Here is a 21,033-nt window from a genome sequence, read left to right as displayed (position 1 = left end):
ACAAGTTATATATTCAATCTAGTAAGTATAGAGTATAAACTACAAAGTGATGAGGGCCAGAATTTCATAATGTTCGAATAAGAAACCCTGGAATGCACAATTCAGAGAAAAATTATTATATGTACTCAGTACATAATTTATGTGGTGTACTCATTTAATGTTATTTATCTATTTTTTACTGTGTTTGTTTTTTTATTAATTATTCATATTTAAATATATTTTTTTTCACCGCATACATGTTTACCACACCATAGAGTAATATGATTGGTTTAGTACACCACATGACAGTGCCACATGGTGTTCCGGGTACACATAATAAATTACTCATAACATCGAGTTCACACTTGTTAAAATGAAATTTTCAGCCTTTTTTAATCCTCCTAATCAATCTATTTGATTGGTTTGTAAGATGCATTTCATTTATTAATTGATCAAGAACCATGTTATGATAACAATAATTAATAAGCTGAGAATACCATCGAACATTAAAATAAATCTGTAACTATCACCAAAGTCTTGCATTACAGCCTATCTAACATCATCAAACCTAATTCCTTAATCAAATCAATCTTCCTTTATAAAAATCACTAATCTGCCACTAAACAAAACCATAGAATTGGAATACCTTTTGATCCTTTTTCCTCAGTGCATGTGAGCCATTCAAGATGATCATGGCTGGCCACAAGTTCTCACCACCCCTTAACTTATGCCTTTAAGTACAATATCACTTTGCCAATATGCAATCAAATCCAAAACAAAAGAAAGATTGGCAGGTGATTGCATCATCCTTGTTCCTTGTTTTAGATGATGGGTCGATTATAACACAATACAATTCGTACCATGCACTACTAGCCTTTATTTCTTTTAGATTTCTCCATACCTAAATTCGCCGACTATTTGGGGGTTCTTAAACCCCAAAAACAATTCACCGAAATTTCTTTCTGGTGGGTGATTGCATCATCTTTGTTCCCTCGTTGTTTTCTTCACCTGTAAACTTGCCCTTTTACTTGATTAAGTAACTAGAAATGCAGACAGGCTTGCTACTCATTTACACGGGTTTTCAACCGTGGTCATGTTTTGAATGGGCGTATCTCCTGTCCGGAGTCCTTGTAAGACGACGCTTGTTAGCTCGTTAAGAAATAATATTATTTCCATTCAAAAGAAAATGAAATATTATCTTATTTAGAAAAGAAAAGGAAATAGGCTTCAGCATTTGGAACGGTTAATTGCCATTTAGGAAGCCAAGCCACCAGAGCATTTTCACAGAGAGAGGCGTAACCAATAAGAGAGGAGAAATCGTTCGAGGTGGTAAAGTGACTAGTACTTGGGGAGAAGTATCTTCTTTTTGTTATTTTCCTTTGAAAGAGTTGCCGAGTCGAGCGATATCGAGGTGTGGGTATTTTACTGTAGGAACATTTAGGTGACAAAAGGACTAGATGGAGAATTTCATGATGCCGGGTCGAGCGATATCAAGCTGTAGGTATTTTACGGTAGGAACATTTAGGTGACAAGGGGACTAGTGATGGAGAATTTCCTTGAGAGATATTGGATGATCGAGGAGATGGGAATCTTTCTTTTGAGGACCATTTTGTTGAGGACTAGTTAAGGACAAAGAGATTCACCCACTTTTCGATCTTATATTTAGATTTCGACCGTTTAGTTTGTAGATATATATGAGTATATTATCCTTGTAAATTTTTGCTCAAATTGAAAATCGCTAAGATATTCATAAATGTGATTTATTCATTAGGATCTTGAACGGTTCATGTTTGACAATTTTAGTCCGTTCACTAATTTGATCTACTTTGATACCTTGTTCATTACCAAATTAGCTAAAAATTTATACACATAATCTACGGTTGTGATGAAAAAATATAATCAAAAATACGTCTAATTAATAATTAAGTCTTTGATCATCAACTAATCCTCAATAAGATGGTCATCATTAGAAAAGCTATGTCGGAGATATACAAAATGTCAAAATGGGTGAAGATATATCCCCTCAATGGGACTAGTGCTGGAGAATCTCCTCGAGAGATATTGGATGATTGAGGAGATATACAAATGTCTCAAACAAATTTGTAGCAATCTCATTAATTTTCTAACTTTCGACCACCCTAAATTAAGTCAATCTAATATAAATAAAACACTGCAAAATTTTCATCATAGGATAGTTTCAATAACTAGAACGAAGAAATTTTATTATACTTACATATTATACAACATAATTAGAATCACAAAACATAATTTGGGACTATAGTTTAGTTCTAAAGAGGTTGTAGTCAATTCGTTTCAGATGAATGAATAGAGATAGGTTTTAGGATTTAAGGTTCAATAATATAACAGCGGGTTGTGAACTATAATATATATAAATGATAATTTAAGTAGATACGTGTCATTAATCAATTGGTCTTCTTCTTGGTATTCACCAAGGTTGGGCTGATATTGACATTGAAAACGACTCTACCGTTCTTGTAGCGGCTCTTAAGAGTGAGGAGGTGAATCTTTCGGAGGTAAGCTGGGTTGTGAGTGATTGTAAACGTTATCTCTCGGCGTTTCAATTAGTCAAAATCCGACATATTTTCCTTGAAGCAAATGGTGTTGCACATCGTTTTACACATCTTGCTAGTAGTAGTTCTATTGATGAGATTTGATTAGATGAGACTCTTGACATTATTCAGGATGATCTTTATGAGGATCATAGTGTTGTTTCTGTAGCGCGGGATTTAGGTGTTATGTCCCCTCGACGCAAAAATTTGATATTATTATAATAAATAAAACTGGACGTGAGGATGAGTCTCGCAACTAAGCTAGGTTTCAAACCCCTTTAAAAAAATCAACTAACCTCAAAGAGCAATAAAGTTATTTCCTACTGAAAAATATATTAGAATTTCATATTTATGATTTCAAACCAAAAATTCTTTTAATCAAAAAAAATAGTACGAAAATTCTGGACATATACTTTTACCAGCTTAACCACGTCCGCATTTGGTGGTTAAATGCACTATAGTCATTAGAAAGTTATAATTCGTAACAAGAGACGTGTTACTGTGCTAGTGCGCTATGCTACTATTGTTGTGTTTGTAATAATGACCGTCTTGTCTTATTTTGATTGACAAAGCAAACAAATATATAATGTAAAGTGAGTAAATTGCTTACGGAACTATGATTAATATTTCGACTTGCGACTAAACATGACAACCTGTGTCCCCTTGTATATTGTGGCAGAAGAATGTGACATACAAAGACAAAACTGAGTGTCCCAGCTTTTTCATTGATAATAGTCATAATATTATTTTTCTAAAAGGCTTTTACTCATAATCGTGTATTTCTTAGATTTGTTTTTGTTTTTTTAGAAGAGCTAGTTAATAGATATAACCGCAATTTTTTTTTCACGATGATCATTGGATTGTTCTTGTACTGTCTATTGATTGATACAAATTGCTTACCCGTTTCGTTTAAAGAAATATGCTAGTTGATAAATAGTATCTGATTTGTTGCTAAGAGCAAAAATGAGAAGTTGAATAGCCAAGACGACGGAACTAGCTTATAAGCATATTGGTTTCCCTAGGATAACATGGCGTAAACAAGAATAAAACCGATTACTTAACGCATTTGCAATTTGTATCTTATAACCATTATTATCTTTACTCAATCTAGTAATTATAAGAATTCCAAGCAAAATTAAATAACATAATTCCATGTAGAGAAGGTAGATCATTTCGAATCACCGATTTTGGTCAAAAAACTAAAATACAACTCATAAATAAAACGCTCATTATCAGGCCTTACCGTGGTATCATTTTTGTGTTTGTTCACAAAACTTTTAACATACGGGTTCTCATTTCTCAATGTTTTCTTCATTGCAATCCTAAAATATGCCTTGCATCTAATGAGACTCTTGACCATGAAAATGAGATCCTCTGTACGACAAATTAAGTTGGTGCTTTCTGGAAACCCATTTGCCAATTGACATGTTCCTTTGGCATTTTCTTCACTCAAAAAGTGCTCTCCTCATTTGTCTTTACGAATTGTGATGTTCTCTCTCAAAAAAAAAAATTCGTTACTGCTATTTTTTTTTAAGTTTCTCAGCAAATATATTACTGCCTACCCAACTACATCATAGGGATATAAGGGAGAAGGTTGTGAAGGTGGCCTCGTTTCCATACGTGTAATGCTTCTACTGTAGTCCGATTTCAAGCATTCCGTCCTCTCCGAGGCAAAACTATAATGGTCCATTTATTTGAATAATTTGAGTTGGGGTGCTTTCTCCCGACCCCTTTCAAAAACATTACGATAAAATTGAAGGATCAAAAATCAAAATTGCTGATTAAAGCTATTTTAAATGTTTAGTTACAAATGTTTAGTCACTACAAGAAATTTTAAAAGAATGTATCTTTAGCTTTGGTAGTATGCAATTATGAAAATGGCAAACACTAATAAAAGCAGCATCTAATTAAGCACACGCTCACTGCCTGTCTGATTATCATTAATTTTCGATACCAGTGTAGATTAGCAGGTAGATTAGATCTCACTTTTAGTAATTAACTCGACTTGATCATGCACATGTGTGACATTGTTCCCTGCACGTGGGAGTCTTGTTCTATCACAACATCATTATTCAGCACTCTCTGGATCTTTCCTTCTTCCTACTTTTTATCTTTACTTGTTAGTAACTTTCTATAATTTTTTTAATTTATAGTAACTTTCTATCACTTTTAATTTTTGACTAACTTTAATTAGTAGATTTTACTTACTTTCAACCTTTTTTTTCAAATTCAATTATTAGCGTTTACAATTATTCTCATTTAATAAAAAATATAAGATGATGATGGTAGGTAATCCATTGTAGCAAAGCAATGAAAAGGAAAACACTGATTGATTTCTAGGGGAAAAGGTCACAATCTCAATGGGTTGGTGATATGTCTCCTAAAAAATAAAAGCAAAATCTCAAGTCTAAAACCATTAATACTAGGCTAAAGAGACAAAATCATGAGAAATTATTATATATTGTTCAACTTCATGTTGTATGGATGTGAAGCTTTTTGGTCGAAATTTACCTGTGTCGTAAGTGTTTTGTTTCATTTTTGAAGAAAAGAAAAGAAAACTACAATAAGATCATAATTCTGCCAATTTAGATCTTCGGATTAGGGAGGAAGTAACTCACGTCTACTAAAGTGCTTGATAGAATATTTGATTCTTAAGAGATAAGAAAAAAATTTGACACAAATTTTTACTTTTAGTATGTGGTTGTCAAACAAGTATATATGCAGATTTACCTGAAATGTTTAAATAACTTTTCATCTAGTTTGTTTTTATACTAAAAGAAGACTTCCCAATTTGTTTATGAATTATAGAACATTAAAACATGATGCGTACCACTTTTTACCACCAGATTTGCATCATTTCATGTCTTGCGCCTTCTCATAAACCAGTTTTAAGTAATTGACCACAATGAAATTATTGAAATATGAAGATACTTTATACTATACTCGTATAAAGTACAGTATGATATGGTATAAATTATAGTACTGGTATAGTACAGAGAATATTGATATAGTACGGACTGACTGACATTCAAAGCCTAGAGATGTTTGGTGTTCATTAAACAATTTGATGATTCACACATTATTGCAAGTGTGGAAGTCCCATGATTAGATCTGGTACCTCATGCTCTGACTTCTCCTTCAGTTGCTGACTGAGTACTTGTATACTTGCTAGCTTACCTATGAGACTCATCCTGATTCTAGGTTCTTACTCTGCCTTCATATATATTCATTTTACTATAAGAATCAGTAATTTCTACTTGTAGTATCTATGTGCCTCTGTGGTCCAAAAGCTGCAATGAATTGCATAGCAAAAGTGGTCTTTCCCAATGACATTGAATTTTCCAGCCTCATAAGGCACAATAATGCAAGGGTAAGGTGCATCTTCTAAGCAAGAAAATAGTTGGCCATGAAAGCTCCATATAACCAGTTCTGATTCTGATTTGAGTTACAATTATACCAGCAAAAGAGGAAGAGAGGTGGAACTGATCAATGGTTAGGTGATCCAGGGAGAGCAATCACCATCTCATGCCTAAACTTGTGAAAAGTTTCATCTCAATGATGATGATGATGTATTCTCAAGAACCAACCTTCTTAGTATCCTTAAAACCAAAACCTTCTGAATTTTAGTTTGGTTGAAGATGATTTTATAAGCTTAAAGTGACGTAATTCTAAGCAAAATACCCGTGAGCAAAACTTGATGAGCTGAATCATTGATCCATAAAAATGAGTAGTCTTTATCAAGCAGTGGAGCTTCTGATACAACTTTTCAACTCTAGGAGATAAACCAGAGGAAAAATATGTATATCCAAAAAAAAAATACAACAGACTCTAGCATATATACATTGTACACATGTTTAATTGTAAAATGGCATGAATTGAATCCCATGACTTGCAATTTGTCAAACATGTTACACAAGCTAAATGATGGGAGTTTGAGTCAAACAGAAAGCAGACATGTTGTTAGATTTTACTTGATAGAAGATTCAATCATTCAACACAAGCTGAAGAAAGAGAAGTTGAAGCGAACAACTTAGTCCATATTAATATAGCCCCCATATTTTACAAACCAAGAACACAATAGTGACAACACCACGCTCATTGTTTTTTGCACATTAAATTATTCATTAACACCATCTAATTAATAGTGAGATTCCTCCCACCCCTTAGACTAATTTAGTTGAAATCGAAGTACACCTCTCTATGTCCCTTTTCTTTAACCCAGAATCAAAAGAATGAATCCTCTGGAGATCAGTACTGAAACATCTCTGCAGAAGCCATGATGGGCTGGTTCAGATATGAAAGATTCAAAGGGTTGAAGAAGCAATCAGCACTAGGCTCAGTGAAGTTGTTGTTGTTGCTGTTGTGGCTTGAATCCTCAACACAACCACCACCATGGTTTGCATTCAAGAAAGTGATGATCTCATTCAGAGATTGCAGCCTGTTGTTGAGCTCAGCCGCTTGGGCCCTGAGCACAGAGTTGTCTGCCTCAATGTTCATGTAATGCTGGCTTGTGATGTTGAGGCTGCTGATGATCTGGTGGTTCTCCTTCTTCAGCTGCGCCATCTGCGCCGTGAGATCATCCAAGTGCTTCTGTTTCCTCATCCTAGACCTTCTTGCGGACTCCCGATTCGACAGCATTCTCTTCCTCTTCCTCTGAACCATCAGAACCTGCAAGTTTTCTTCAGAGCCAGAGTTTTGAAGCATGGAGGAAACAGACGAAGTTCCACTGGAAGAAGCCATTGTAAACCCAGAAACTTTTCTTTTGCAGATTTCGAGAGTAACGAAGTATAACTCAGAGAGAGATGATTCGGCAAAAACAGGACCAAGATGCAGAATAAACTTAAATATTTCAGAGAAAATAGTAGATAATAGCTATAATATAGATTGTTGGGGCCTTATTATCAAAATTGGGAGCTGAAATTATGAAACATAGTAAAGCCAGTAGAGGAAGACAACTGAGAACGACTGAACTAAATGGGTCCTGCGCCTAGATGTAGAATTTATCATACACTCGGATAGGAGGAGTTCACTCAGAGTTGGAGACATGAATCTCAAACATCAAGAACAAGAGGTTAAGCATCAAGATATATTTCTTGATAACCCAAGACAAAACCAAACCCTGGGTGTTAGAGAAAACTCAAAAACCCCAAACCAGCATAACAAAGACTAGACCTTGCTGAGATTTGAGGTCAAGAAAACCCAAGAACAGCAGGGTTTCAAGATGGGTTTGAGGAGGTTGCAGCAAGAAAGTAAGAAATAAGAAAAGAAGACAAGATCTCAAGCAGAAACAAGAGCTTGGGAGCTGCAGGTCAAAACTGGAGACTTGAGGGAGAGAAAGCAAAGGGAGAGGGGGGGCTATGAGGGGATTTGAGAGGGGAATTTATAGAGGTGAAAGAGAGGAAATAGTGAGCATAAACAGAAAATAATAATTTTTGGGGGAAAATGAGAGAGAGAGAGAGAGAGAGATGGAAAAAAAGGAGTTTGGAATCAAATAGGAATAGAATAGTGAGGGGACATGTGAGGTGAGGAAAGAGAGGACCTTCTTGGCTTCTTCACTCCACACCGTCCAGATCCAGTTGGGAACCAACAATCTCATGTTGTTTATTTGTTTTTCAGTGTGTGATGGTGTAGAAGAAGCTACCATGGGAACCAATAATCTTGGGTTAAAACTTGAAAAACAGTTGTTTTTACCTAAGGAGTGAGTTTTACCACACATCATTGACATCACTAGTCACTCGTGGGGTCAAAAAGTATTTATCGTAGGTCATAATGATCATAGATGAAAAGATCTTGGGTGAAAAATCCTCGCACGTCATTGATTTTCAACTGAAATTTATCTTTATTATAATTTCTATTATAAAGTTGTTAATTCAGTTGTAAGTAGTGTGATGACAATGAGGGCTTTGTCTTGCTATTAGTTAAAAAATTGTACAATACAAAGCGTACAAATGTATGCGAGATTTTTAATCCATCGTAACCGTATTTTTTTTAGTTTGATCGATGACAATAAAAAATGACAATCGTGGCTCGCGTCTAAATTTCTTTAATAGCAATTGATTTTCATTTTGAGTATAGTCGCGAACTACATTTGCCAAGAACAATTATAAGGCGAGATTGGTGCATTCACAATATTTGTTTGATGTTTTGACTTTAGAATTTAGAGGTGGAAGGTTATAAGCACTAAATGTTGGACAAACATACAAGAAAAATGTGTAATTGGGCATCATGCCAATGATATTTCATTTTTTATTATTCTTAGTTTTGTAAATCAATGATATTGTATTGGAGTGACCTATATAAGTAACACTTTTGAAACTTAATGATTGCTATTAATATGATGAATAGCTTATTTCCCATAGAGATGAATGTTTAAGCTTAACAACACTTCTCCATTTCAGGCTCGGGGTTTGCTGCTCTACTTTTGATTTCTAGAACTTCATGCCTTATTGCTTGAATAAATAACTTGGACCAAAACAAAAACAATTCGGTCATAAACAAATTCTATTATTTGACCATACTATTGGGATTACCCAGGAATAGCTACATTGATAGGATGTATTTGCTCTTTTTCTATTTTCCACCACAAAGTTTAGCCGCCAGACTTTGTAACAATGTAGCACACACGTTGTTCATGTTAACCAACGTGCTTAAGGAAACCCCGAAGGTTAAGTGCATAGTGAGCTCCAGAGACATTGCTCTTTGCTTTGTGGGGTACGAAAGATTGACCCTTCAGGCAAAATGAGCACTGAAATTAGACGACTCGGTCTTTTTTATCTGATCAACCGGTAACTTCTTTCAATAAAAAATGTCATACAACGAGTTTGGGATAGTAACCCCACAACATGGAGGAATAGTCCACTAGATTTCTTAGATTTCAAAAGAAATCTGATAAGACGCTTGACAACAACGAGAGACATAGACGTACACAAGAACAAAACAATGACACAAACATAACAGGACTAAAATTAGCATTAATGTACCTTGAATTCGCGCGGGTCAATCTATGAAGCAGTAGGCGAAATCAAGAATTCTTTTGCGCCTAAACCTCTGATAATTAAAACCGGTGAAACGAAAAAACAAACATTAAATTGGTATGTGTGTGTTTGGTGCCCAGCAAAATATTGACGTGCTTTTAGTGATTAGTCTCCTTCTCAGACCGGAATTTGCAACTTGCATTAGCTTAGTTTCTTCATTGTGAAGCAAAAGGATTAATTGGTGGCTTGTGGGCACCAAAATCTGAAAGTGACTTAAAGCACACTGTTTGGCCAGTTTGTATGTAATGCATTTTGTACCAACGACCCCATCCAGGTCAAACTTGTCTAAGCAGACCTTACATTAGATTAGAAAGTATGATTTTGATTAACATCATATCTCCAGTTTGATCACAAAGTTAAGATCTTTTGAAGTTCTTGGTCTAGCAGTCCGGGACTGTATGATGTCGTGTGCCCTACAGTTGGGTGAAGTGATCGAAGGTGGTCAGGTGGGGGATGCAAGACCTAAAGTTTGAATGTTTGATGTGTCTCATAAAGATGTTCAAGATCTCCATGATCTTCATCTTTGTTTCTGATCTACATGCAACATTGCAACTTCTAAATTTAGTATGCATGCTTTGTTGTCCTGCTCTGTTTGGAGGAATGTAGACGAGGCTATCTTCTATGACCGTGTAATTGTGTAAACCTAATGTTGTGAATCTGCAATTCGTTACCAAATTATGAACTTAGTATTTCCTAGTTTAACTATCAGCACTCAATCCCTGATCGATAAAATAAAAAAAAGGACATGTTTCGGCTTGTCTTTGTTTTTTGTTATGTTTGTGTTGTTGTTTTTCTTTATAATTATAAGGTAAAAATGTCAATTTGTACCCCAAAGTCCTAAATTTAGCTATAATTGCTAGTTTGCATCCCGAACTTGTAATTAAGTCAATTTACTTCCTAAACTTGATAAAAATTACCGATTTGCATCATCTTCGTTAAATTTAATGTTTTACATCTAATTTAAAGTCATATACCGTGTATGTTTGGAGTAGTATTGTCATTATATATTTATTAATTTTTAATAATAAAATAAATGAATAAAATTACTTAAGACTGTTGCACAATTGAAACACACATGATCACCTACATGCAAGCACTCATTCACAATCTACAGAAGTGTAGACCTAGTGATTATAAATTGGGCAAAATTGCTAAAATACACTAGGAACTTGGCTCAAATTGTTAATTTACACCCCGAATTTGTAAATGCGAAAATTTGTCTCCTCAACTTAGTAAAAATTGCCGATATCCCCCTCACCATTAAATTTAATGTTTTTCATCTAATTTCTAGTCACATGCTTTTCAAATGATGGACATTTTTGTCATTTAATATTCATTTCAATTTTTAATAATAAAAATGTACAAAGAATTTAATCTCTGTACAATTATATTTGTTCACACATTCACTTCATGATATTTTTTCTTTCTGGATAAATTTGTTTTTGCAAAATAACGGTATAAAATTATGACCATAAGCAAAGAACTATACCAAATTATGTCTATAGTCTCTAGCAATCGTCAAGTCTACTTCTAAGGTTTTGCCATTTCATGGCTTTGCGTTTTGCCTTGTGTCCTTCATTTAATTTGCTGATAATGAATTTTTAGTGTACTAGTGGGAAAAAAATATCAAGAAAAAAAGAAGGGAGTTTTTATTCATACTTCCCAAAATGACATTTGGACGTCCATTTTTTTCCTAGATAGTTCTGACTTAGTCAATGCATATGAAATTTTCAAAAAACATATAACAATAAAAATACAAGAAGGAAATAATTCTTTACTTATCTATTATAAAACAAATGTAGATAATTATCTTTTATATTTATTGCTAGACAATTCCAAAAGGGATATCAAATTGCATTAAATGATTTAATTGATTACCTTATTTTTTATAAACATTATTAGTAAAAAATAATGTAGTTGATAAACATCAAATTAAATGTGAACAATTTAATTTATAAACTATATAACTATCTGGATTTTCTCATAAACTTCGATTTGAGCAAAAAAAACAAAACTCGTTCATTAGAGGTTAGAATATTTCATATACGTTGATGTTACTATCAATGAATGAAAAATATAGTTTACTAATTTATTATGAATTTAGAAAACGAGTGGAAGAGTGATCGAATTAATTAGAGAAGATATTTTGTATGATTATTATGCATTTTTCGAGTTGTATATTATAAATGAATTTGAAATAGAGTATGAAAGAAATTAATAGATAGTAGTATGATTTGATATATCAAATTAGATAATGGGCATTTTAGAAACACTTTGGAGGTCTAAATAGTATTATAGGTATCTATAAAAGCAAAATAGAGGTATACTGAGTAATGAGGTCTAAATACCGTTTTTGGAGGTATGAATAGAAGCTCATAAGAAAGAATATCATGAATTGAAGTGAATGAGTGAACAAATATTAAATTTCTTGTGCTTTTTGTTTAAAATGAAATAAATATTAAATAACAAAAAGTTAAATTTAACGATGATGGTCCAAATAGACAATTTTTGCCAAGTTGGGGAGACAAATTTTCACATTTACAAGTTCGGAGTGTAAATTGACAATTTAAGTCAGGATACATTTTAGCAATTTTGCCTAATCTTAATGATGATATCTCTTGTGAGATACCGTATCATAGATCTAAATTTTATCACCATAAATTCAAAATTAGGACTAACAATTATGAGAGTCGTCAATTGTCATACTTAATTACTCATACCTTAAAAGAATCCTGTATATTATAGTTGACATTAAACAATTGAGTCAGCGACTCAATTCTACTACTTTTAAGCATGTTTTTTAAGAAAATGATTTTGTTGCGGATGCTATTGTAATGATATACGCTCGCTCTGTTGTCCTTTAGGCTTTGTGGCCGTGTCCGTCTTTCTCAATTAACTATGCTTTGTATTTTAACCATTTAGACTTTAGAGTGTGGTTTTTAGAGGCATTCAAGTGTAATTTACTACTTATTATTTGGTAATTTACTGTTCATAAGCTTCATATAAAGTTACTATTTTGCCCTTGTTTTTATTTTAGTTGTAGACTTTCCACTACCCTATATATAAAATTTAGTAGTGATGGAGAGGCGCCATAATGTTTTCTTCTTTTTTTCCGTCTTCCCGTCTCTCTAACTGTCTCGTATTATAGAATTGGGAGCAAATGCCCAGTTTCTGCAAACTATGAAGCGGAAGTTGGGTGAGATTTTGCGATTGCTTGCATATAAGATTCAGACTGTAAATTTGCGTTCACTATGAAAAATGGTTTGTTAGATTTCATAATTATTTTGTTTCTTTTCTCTAAGAATCGAACAAGTTGATGAAAGAAATTGCATTTGCTTTCCATATTGGATTATCTAATTGGATTGACATCCATTTTATTAGATTTGGAGACAAATGAGATTCTGATTATATTGATTGCTTTTCTTTTTCTGAATTGCAATTTTATTTTATTTTTCTGAATTTGAGCTTAAAAAATTGCTGAAAATTTTCCTTTGTTCTGGGTAGTGTTCTGTCATTGAAACAGTGGAAGAATTTTGCCCGAAAAATTTGTGCATCTCTTCGTTGAGAGATTTGGCTAGCGAACCCACTTACATGCTCATCATTCTGGTCTAGGTGATCTTATCTTATACAGTGATGCTATTTTGCGTGTATAAATTAGAGTGATTTCCTGTATGACAACTGCATTTTTGCCTAACAACAGTTGATGGTTAGGAGGCACTACCAACAACCAAACCAACAATGTAGTGAATAATCTTTTGAACATATGTGATGTGCATGTAATTTTTTGAAGGATTAACGAATCCCCTTTAGAGCAGCATCTTTGTACCAGATTCAATGTTAATATTTATTGTGGCAGTGATAAAAGCTTTTAACCAGCAGAAATTATCTCATTATTCATATTTAACCGCGGGCAATTTTCTTAGTTTTGTTTTACCTTGTTGACAAAAAACAGAACTGAGTGAGCTAGGCCCAAGGGCAAAACAGAGATTTAACTCCGTAAGGATTGAAAGGAAAACCCTTAGCTATTTGGTCGAGCAGCGATTCGAAACGAAGCACGCGACCTTTCTAATTTTGTTCCTATGAAACACAAGACCATCTGAACCATCATGTCTTCTTTATAATTACAGTGCTTGTCTATAACCCATATCAGTTACCGAAACCCTAGTCGTGTGTGGTGGCGGGATTGGACTCTCCGGGTAAACCCTTTTCAAATTCTCTATTGCACTGCGCACTCTTAATCGGATGCCTTTATCCTCCGATTTTTCATCTTTTCTGGTTTCAATAGTTTGGGCGCGAAAAAGGATCCAATTTTATCTTTGGGTTCTTCTGGGTTTGGTTACTCCCTTCAGTATTTGCCCTGTGCTGTTTCTTATCAATTCACCAAACTTGTCTTTCGAGCTGTTTTTTTTATGTATGGGAAATTATGTATATGCATTATGGTTCAATGTTCTGTGGCATTTGTTGATTTGAACAAAGATGATCTGACACTTGGTGATATAAGTTTAGGTTTCAATGTTAAAGAGAGAAACTTTTGGTAATATTTGGCTTCTGGGGAACTTCTAGGACTGGTTTGATTGTTTGGAACTATCTTTTATGATTGTTAGATGTCCCTTTTGAAATCAGGATACAAGTAGAGGTCACTCAACATGGATGATCTTGACTTTGAGCCTACTGGACCTGGTACATTGTTCACTTATGACTCGATGAAATTGTCATGATTTGCCATTTGTTTTTCCTCAAGAGAGGGATGACTGATTACTAGTATTGTGTGCAGTTCGTGTTGCTGGCAGATTTCGGCCTAAGGCAAAGCCTAAGTCTACGAAAGTAGCATCCACTGCAGCTGCTTCTGATCTCCCTAATGTTGGTGTGGAAAATTCAAATACAGTATCTACCACTGTGTCGGACACAGTTCCGTGTGCTGATCTTGGAGAGGTTAATCCAAGAGATCCGGTTGGTTTGTCGTCAGAGATCTCAGGAAGCCTAGAGCCATCAGGAAACAATGAGCATTTATGCTCTAGTGTCCCGTCCTTTGATGGTGAAGGAACCACCAAGCCCTCTGAAACAGCTGCAGGAGATACTCTGCAACCATCAGTTATCGTTGCAACTTCTAATGTTAGTGACGGTTCTAACTCTGTCATTGGAAAATCAGCTGGGGAGGTAAAAATGGTTTCAAGAATGAAGTCATAATTATGCTTTGTTTTTTCTTTACCATTCACTCAAGTGTTAATTTATATATATATTTCAGAATGCAGATGTATTCTCAGGATCGCACTGTCTTGACAATATTGTTTCCCAAACTGCAAGTGGTACAGGTGAATTGTTGAAACTGTAAAATTTTGCAACTTAAAGTGTTGCATTAGTACTGTCAGTTGATTGTGGGAGGTGTTTATTTGTTCAGCAGTGCCTTCTTCCACAAAGTCCCCTGACAAAGTCAATGAGGGTAAGTTTAGTGCTCTGACAGATGGTTTCGTGGAGTCTTCAGCATTATTAGCATGTGATGTTGCTGAAGCTCAAACTGTATCTGATAATATTGCCACCCAAGATCCTATATCCTGCACAGAAGCTGCTATGTCCAACGAAGATGGTAAAATCCGGTTAGAAACAAAGGTAAAGGTGTGTGTGTGTTTTTTTCTTTAGAGGAGTCTTGTTGATTCTCTTATGAAAAAGTATCGTTTATGATTACATTCAGGAGTTTGGAACTCTAGATGATGTGTCTGACGCTCCCATTTCAACTGGTATGTACACCATTAGTTGTGCTTTGTTTTCTTACTACTATATGTGGTTTGAGTATGTTGAATCAAGCCTCGGATTGATTTAGGACTCCACCGTGCTGGAAAATTTCAACCCAAGCTCAGAGTCAAAAAAGGAAAAGAGAATCAAATCATACCTCACTCTGAAGTTGAGTCCACTGCACTCTCACAGGCTGCAAATTTCGAAATATGTGATGTGGATGAGAGCTCACTTTCTGCCTTTCCACCAGGAGATGTTCATAATCACATATCTCCCACTTTTGGAGATTCTAATTCCCCAAATCCAAACCCCGTTTTCCAAGCGTATGCAGAAAGCCTTGCAGAAACTACTCAGTTAGATGAGGCTGTTGTTGGGGGTGCTGCCCATTCAGAGGATGTTTTTGGGAGGGTAACTGTTTCCGACTATAACAGTCGGTCATGTGTTTCTTCTTTAGTCAAAAATTAAATGCTCATGTTCATTTTACTGCGGCCACTCAGATACGTTGTTTACTGGATTTCTTAGGGTCATGAGAGTGGAAATGTAAATGCTTCCGCAGCATCAAATTGTCATCAGAATTGCAAAGGTTCAGCAGCCTATGAGGAGGCAAAAGATGGGACATCATCCAGGAAATCAAGGAAGCCATTACCCCATCAACAAGTTGATGAACCAGGGAACTGTATTAATGAGGAAAGCTTCAATGCTGAAGATTCTAACGATAAGGTTGGCAATGAAGATAGAGAGCATAATACAGAACGGGGAAAAAGAGTACCAAGAAAGTCCAAGAAACCTGCATCTGAAAATGAAAAACCAGTTAAAAAGGGTAAAAGGACCAAGAAAGTACTTGATGAATCAATGGAAGAACCAAAAAAAAAGTTCTCCCATTCAACTTCTAAAAATAAAAGATCTGGTAAACATAATATCTGGGTGTCTACGGTGATGAGATAGGAAATTTGTATGTATGTCTTCTTGATTTCCTTTTGTTTTGCAGTGAACAAGTCTTTGCTTGAGATCCCAGAGGATGAAATTGATCCTCAAAAAGTGTCTCTGAGGGATCTTATTCGGCTAACAGAGTATAGGGAGCGCTTAGCGGTACATTACCATATCTACATTGCTTTTCTAATCTTTCTGGCCAAATGTTTTCATGGGGAAATATGATGTTTCTTGCACCAGATTTTGTAGTAGCTATTTTGTATTTTCCAGTACTGATACTGATTCTTTGCTTGGTTATGGTGTGCTCATTCCTGTAGAGCAAAGAGGCAGCCAAGTTGAAAACTCCTGCATCCAATCAAAGGTACTTGAGTTATTTCTCTCTAAAATAGTGTCAACATTGATGGTGTTGGAATTTCTGGGGATTCTGATGATATTCAATTTTAACTTCGTATCACGAGGACTTTAAATTTTGTGCCAAAACTGTTGGTTCATTATGAAATTCTTCTTTGCTGTTGCCCATGCATACACAGAGGTTATTTGCTTAAAAAAAGTTCTACTATTACTCATAGTATTTATGTCATCCATTGATTGTAATTTCTTATTACAAGTTCCAACTCCTTTGGTTCAGTGCCTACGATGAGTTTCAGAAGGATCCTTCCCATAACAAAGATGAGAACTCTGGTTTCGAACAAGACAGAAGCCCTGGTGAAGATCAAGCAGGTTACAGGGAAGGCGTTAGTACAAGTTCCATTAGCTTCAATTACCAGACTTATATGAACAAAGAACGCCCTTCAAAATGGGTTGAACAAGACACCGAGCTCTTCTATGAGGTGATATACCTCTCTGGAGCTATTGAATGTTATTCTTTTCTGACCAAAAGTGGAAACCAACTTTTTAGTTGGTCTAATTTAATTTGCCCTTACATGTGATTTAGGGCGTTGAGCAGTTTGGATCTGATTTTAGTATGATTGCACAACTTTTTCCCGGTCGAACACGCCATCAAATCAAGTTGAAGTTCAAGAAGGAAGATCGCCAAAATCCATTCCGTGTCAGTGAAGCCTTTCGCCGTCATTCCAAAGGTGAAGTCCTGGATTTTATATTACTGTTTGTCTCTTCCTTTCTTTCCTACCACTTCTATTTTGTCTTTTCCATCAGATTCCCTACTATTTTTCTTTGTAGAACTAAAATGTAGTCATAATGTTCTGAGGTCTGACTCATACATTCTTCAGCAGTATAATGCTATTCATTCTTGGCCAGGCAATATAGTAACCACTTTTTAAAGTTGCTAATAAAAAGAGAACTCAGAAGATTGGTAAGAGATGAGGAGGATAAATATGGTAACTAACTTGTACAGCTTCTATGCTTTTGCACTACATTAAGCTAAAGTGGTTGTTTCTATGTATCTTATCTGACAACCGAAAGTGCTCTTCTAGAAATTAGAGCTAAGTTGGCTACCTTTAGGTTTACCGTTTCTATCTCCTGTCCAGATTAGTCCGATCTTAGAGTTTATTTTATAGAGCTCGGGAATGGTCTTTCTACAAACAATAAATATTTGCATACAAACTTGAAGAATGAGCCTTTGAAGCTCTACATTTTGACCGCAAATTTGATATCAGATTCCTTTTTTTTTTTTTTTTTATAACCAAGGGGTGAGGACAACCTTCCTCTTCCCTTGTTCCATTCAAACTGTCCGCTATTCGACTTACCTGGTTTGAAGCTAGTACTTGAGACACCTAGGAGGGCTATATCACTTTACAAGAACGCCATTTGCAATTCAGCTGAGTGTTTGCTGAATATGACAGATTCTGAATACTGCACACTAGATCTTGCATGAATCCAGTATAGTTCTAACCTAGATGGAAGTCGAACTACCCTTGCCTGTATCAGTTGTTCTCTACCTTTTTCTCTCCCTGCATGTGTCATTGTACTTTCTCTGTTCCTTGTCACGTTTTCTTTTAGGTCCTCTTTCTTTTGGTTATAGCTGGTGGCCGTTTCTCCCATCAGTTGGGTGAAAGAGCAGGCAAGCAATGGCATGGTTTATGTTCCTGTTTTGGGAAGGGAAAAGGAACTGTACACCAGATTCAATGGTTGCTCACATGTACATACCACCTTTCCAGATTTATATTAATAGTGTGATGAAGATCCGAGTCCGTGTGATGAGGATAAGAAAATATATTACTTATCAATATTATATAATTTTGTTTAAATGAATAAGTTTAGTCACCCAGACTGTAAATGTAATGAGTGAAAGCTATTTTAAATAACTCAAATATACTCATTCATCCTTCCAAAATGTCAATATAGTTCTTGTATTCACCATCAATATATGATGGCAGGAGCTTCAAAATTCATCCATTGTTTTTGTTGTTATTTATCTATTTCGTCTCTGGTTTGTTCATTCTAACAATCACCTCTCACTGTTAGTAACCAAAGTTTCAAATATATTCAGCATATCAAGTGGACATAGAACCATACTTTCACTCGCATGATTGTGTTATACTTCTATGTGTGATTAAATTTCTTTTTGCAGATAATTCCAAATATGTTATGGTGATTAACGAGCTGCAAAAAGTTGCTCGAGAAAAGCAGGAGTCTAATGCAGAGGAGTCAAATGACCAGCAGGAGGTGGAGCTGACTCTTGATAACGATGTATGCATTTTCTGTCTTTTCTTTGTTTTCATTCTTCTATTCTGTTGCAATAAAATTTGAGGATAAATATGTTTCATGGTGTCTGTTTCCAGACCTGCTCAAGAGTACTTGGTAACTTATACTGTTAGGCATACCTTCTTTATTCACAAGCAGGAGGTAACATGTGTCATACTTGTTAAATCATTTCAGAATTGTTGTTGGGTTGGATGTTGGTACCTGTTTCAATGAATCGTAGAGATTCCTTGATAGATGACCTTTGAGAAGTCAAAATTCATCCATTTAGGACTTCTACATCTCTTGTGGGATTCATAATCCTGAATATCAGTATGAGTATTGTTTCCATTTAGTATCATACATGTCGCACTATTGTTGTTGTTATGCAACTAGAGTTGATCCAAAGTTATTCTCTTGTTACCAGCATAAGTTGCAACATTTTATAGAGATAATACGTTTTTCTTTGTTCTATGTTAACATTACTAAAATGACTATTTGCTTATAGGAGGGAGTGTCAAAACCTGAGTTAGATAAAGTAGAAGATATGGAGACCGATGTTGCACCTGAAGTTCAACACGAGGAAGCTGCTGTTGCTGAAGTTCATAGTCCCATGAATCCTGATCAAAGTGATGGTGTTGTCGGTTTTGGTGGTTGGGATGATGAATTTTAGTGCACGGAATATCATACAAGAAAGTTAAGTACATCATTGGAACTGCAATCACTGGTAGACGCTCACTGATTGACATTTCAATTATGGAGCCTGTAGAGTTAGAATCCATTTATTTAGAAACCAGCAACTGTTACAAAATTCCAGCAAGAATGGGACATCATACCTTAGGCCCGAATCTGTGAAGAAAATATCAGCTATTTTTTGGTGTTCTTAGGGGATTGCAAGTCATTTCTTAGCAAATTTAGTTGGCAATGCTTTATCCACCCCCACAAGTATTTAATTTGGAGTAAGGGGTTATCAAATTTTATGTATAATCGTAGCTGTTGCCGACAAGTTGCTAACCATGTGATTACATAAATAATTGTATGGGATTGACTATTGCATCTAATTTGAAAATGTCTTTTAAGTTCAGCATCTGTATATCATCTTAGTTTTTCTAGTGTTTTGACAAACACTGACTTTATTTTGGATACTATATATTGCCCACAAGGGCATGATTAGAGGATAATGTATTACTCGAAGATGGGTTTCAACAACGAGTAGAAGTTAAAATATCGAATTTTGATTTTCAACCTCGTTTTATTTTGAATGAATGATGTCAAGAAAAGATAACTAAACTTGTAGTTATTTCATTCACCAACGGGTCCATGGTTTGTTACCTCACAAGTATACCCTCTGCCTTGAACAAGAGACATTGGTCAAGACAAGGAGGTTTATCAAGACTTCAAGAGTGTCTTAAATATATTTACACTTTTCTTGCAAGAAAATGTTGGGTTCCAACATTTGTATATCATCTTAGTATTATAAGGCTTTTGACAAACATTATGACAGAATTTTGGATACATCTTGTGTCAGAGGACAGGGTTAGTGGATACTTAATCACTCCAAGACAGGGAGTCATCATTGATCTCACCCTCAAGGTGTTGTTTTGAAGCTTATAATCACAAGCTATGTCTAGTTTCTTGGGAAACTATGAACACAAGTACACAACTAATAATCTTTAATCTATATTCAAACTTTTAGTCAGTAGGAGATATTGTACACGAAAATATTTCATTAATTTTATACGGCCTTACCTAAATGGCGAAAAATATACATCACTCTTATCATCGAAAAAAAAAGTTTTAGTTCAACTATCTAATACTATATGGGAATGACTAGTCCAAATCCTACCCAAATAAAGGGAGAAAATACTTGCCTTGGATGGTATTCTTATACATGTTAGTACAAGTTCAAATTAGAAGCATTGGAGATTTCTAAAATTTGACTTAAATTGTTGAAAATGACATTGAAAATTGGATATATGACCACATTTCGCCCAAATTGGTTGTCAATTTGATTCTCATTGTACCGTTTAGAACAATTAGGGGAAACATAGTTGAACGTTAATCCAGCATTCCAGATACTAAATCTTGCATTATTAAGCATAAAGTCATCTATGACAAGTTCCTGAATAGACCAATTTTTTATTTTATTT

The 21,033-nt window shown here is 35.0% G+C and overlaps 2 protein-coding genes across 5 annotated transcripts; one reads left to right on the top strand and one right to left on the bottom strand.

The window, feature by feature from the left end:
* Positions 1-6,565: 6,565 nt before the first annotated feature.
* LOC126783895 (bZIP transcription factor 11) lies at positions 6,566-7,898 on the bottom strand. Its single transcript, XM_050509434.1, has one exon. It carries the CDS (start codon positions 7,287-7,289, stop codon positions 6,798-6,800), a length of 492 nt encoding a protein of 163 aa, XP_050365391.1. The 5' UTR covers positions 7,290-7,898; the 3' UTR covers positions 6,566-6,797.
* A 5,761-nt stretch (positions 7,899-13,659) lies between these two features.
* On the top strand, positions 13,660-19,961 carry LOC126783876 (uncharacterized). 4 transcript variants are annotated; one of them, XM_050509407.1, is made up of 14 exons: positions 13,660-13,779; positions 14,207-14,263; positions 14,358-14,740; positions 14,829-14,889; positions 14,982-15,190; positions 15,273-15,318; positions 15,402-15,721; positions 15,836-16,220; positions 16,302-16,402; positions 16,561-16,604; positions 16,872-17,073; positions 17,178-17,322; positions 18,774-18,892; positions 19,392-19,961. In XM_050509407.1, exons 2-14 carry the CDS (start codon positions 14,230-14,232, stop codon positions 19,554-19,556), a joined length of 2,214 nt encoding a protein of 737 aa, XP_050365364.1. In that variant the 5' UTR covers positions 13,660-13,779; positions 14,207-14,229; the 3' UTR covers positions 19,557-19,961. The 4 variants fall into 4 exon arrangements, with proteins under 4 accessions (XP_050365364.1, XP_050365363.1, XP_050365361.1 ...); XM_050509406.1 differs by having other exon boundaries at positions 13,661-13,779; positions 14,829-14,895; positions 14,985-15,190; XM_050509404.1 differs by having other exon boundaries at positions 13,661-13,779; positions 14,829-14,895.
* The last annotated feature ends 1,072 nt before the right edge of the window (positions 19,962-21,033 follow it).

The sequence above is a fragment of the Argentina anserina genome, chromosome 2 (assembly GCF_933775445.1).
Source record: "Argentina anserina chromosome 2, drPotAnse1.1, whole genome shotgun sequence".
NCBI lineage: Eukaryota > Viridiplantae > Streptophyta > Magnoliopsida > Rosales > Rosaceae > Argentina > Argentina anserina.
The sequence above is the reverse complement of the archived record's forward strand: the minus strand, read 5'-3'. Positions and strand labels throughout refer to the sequence as shown.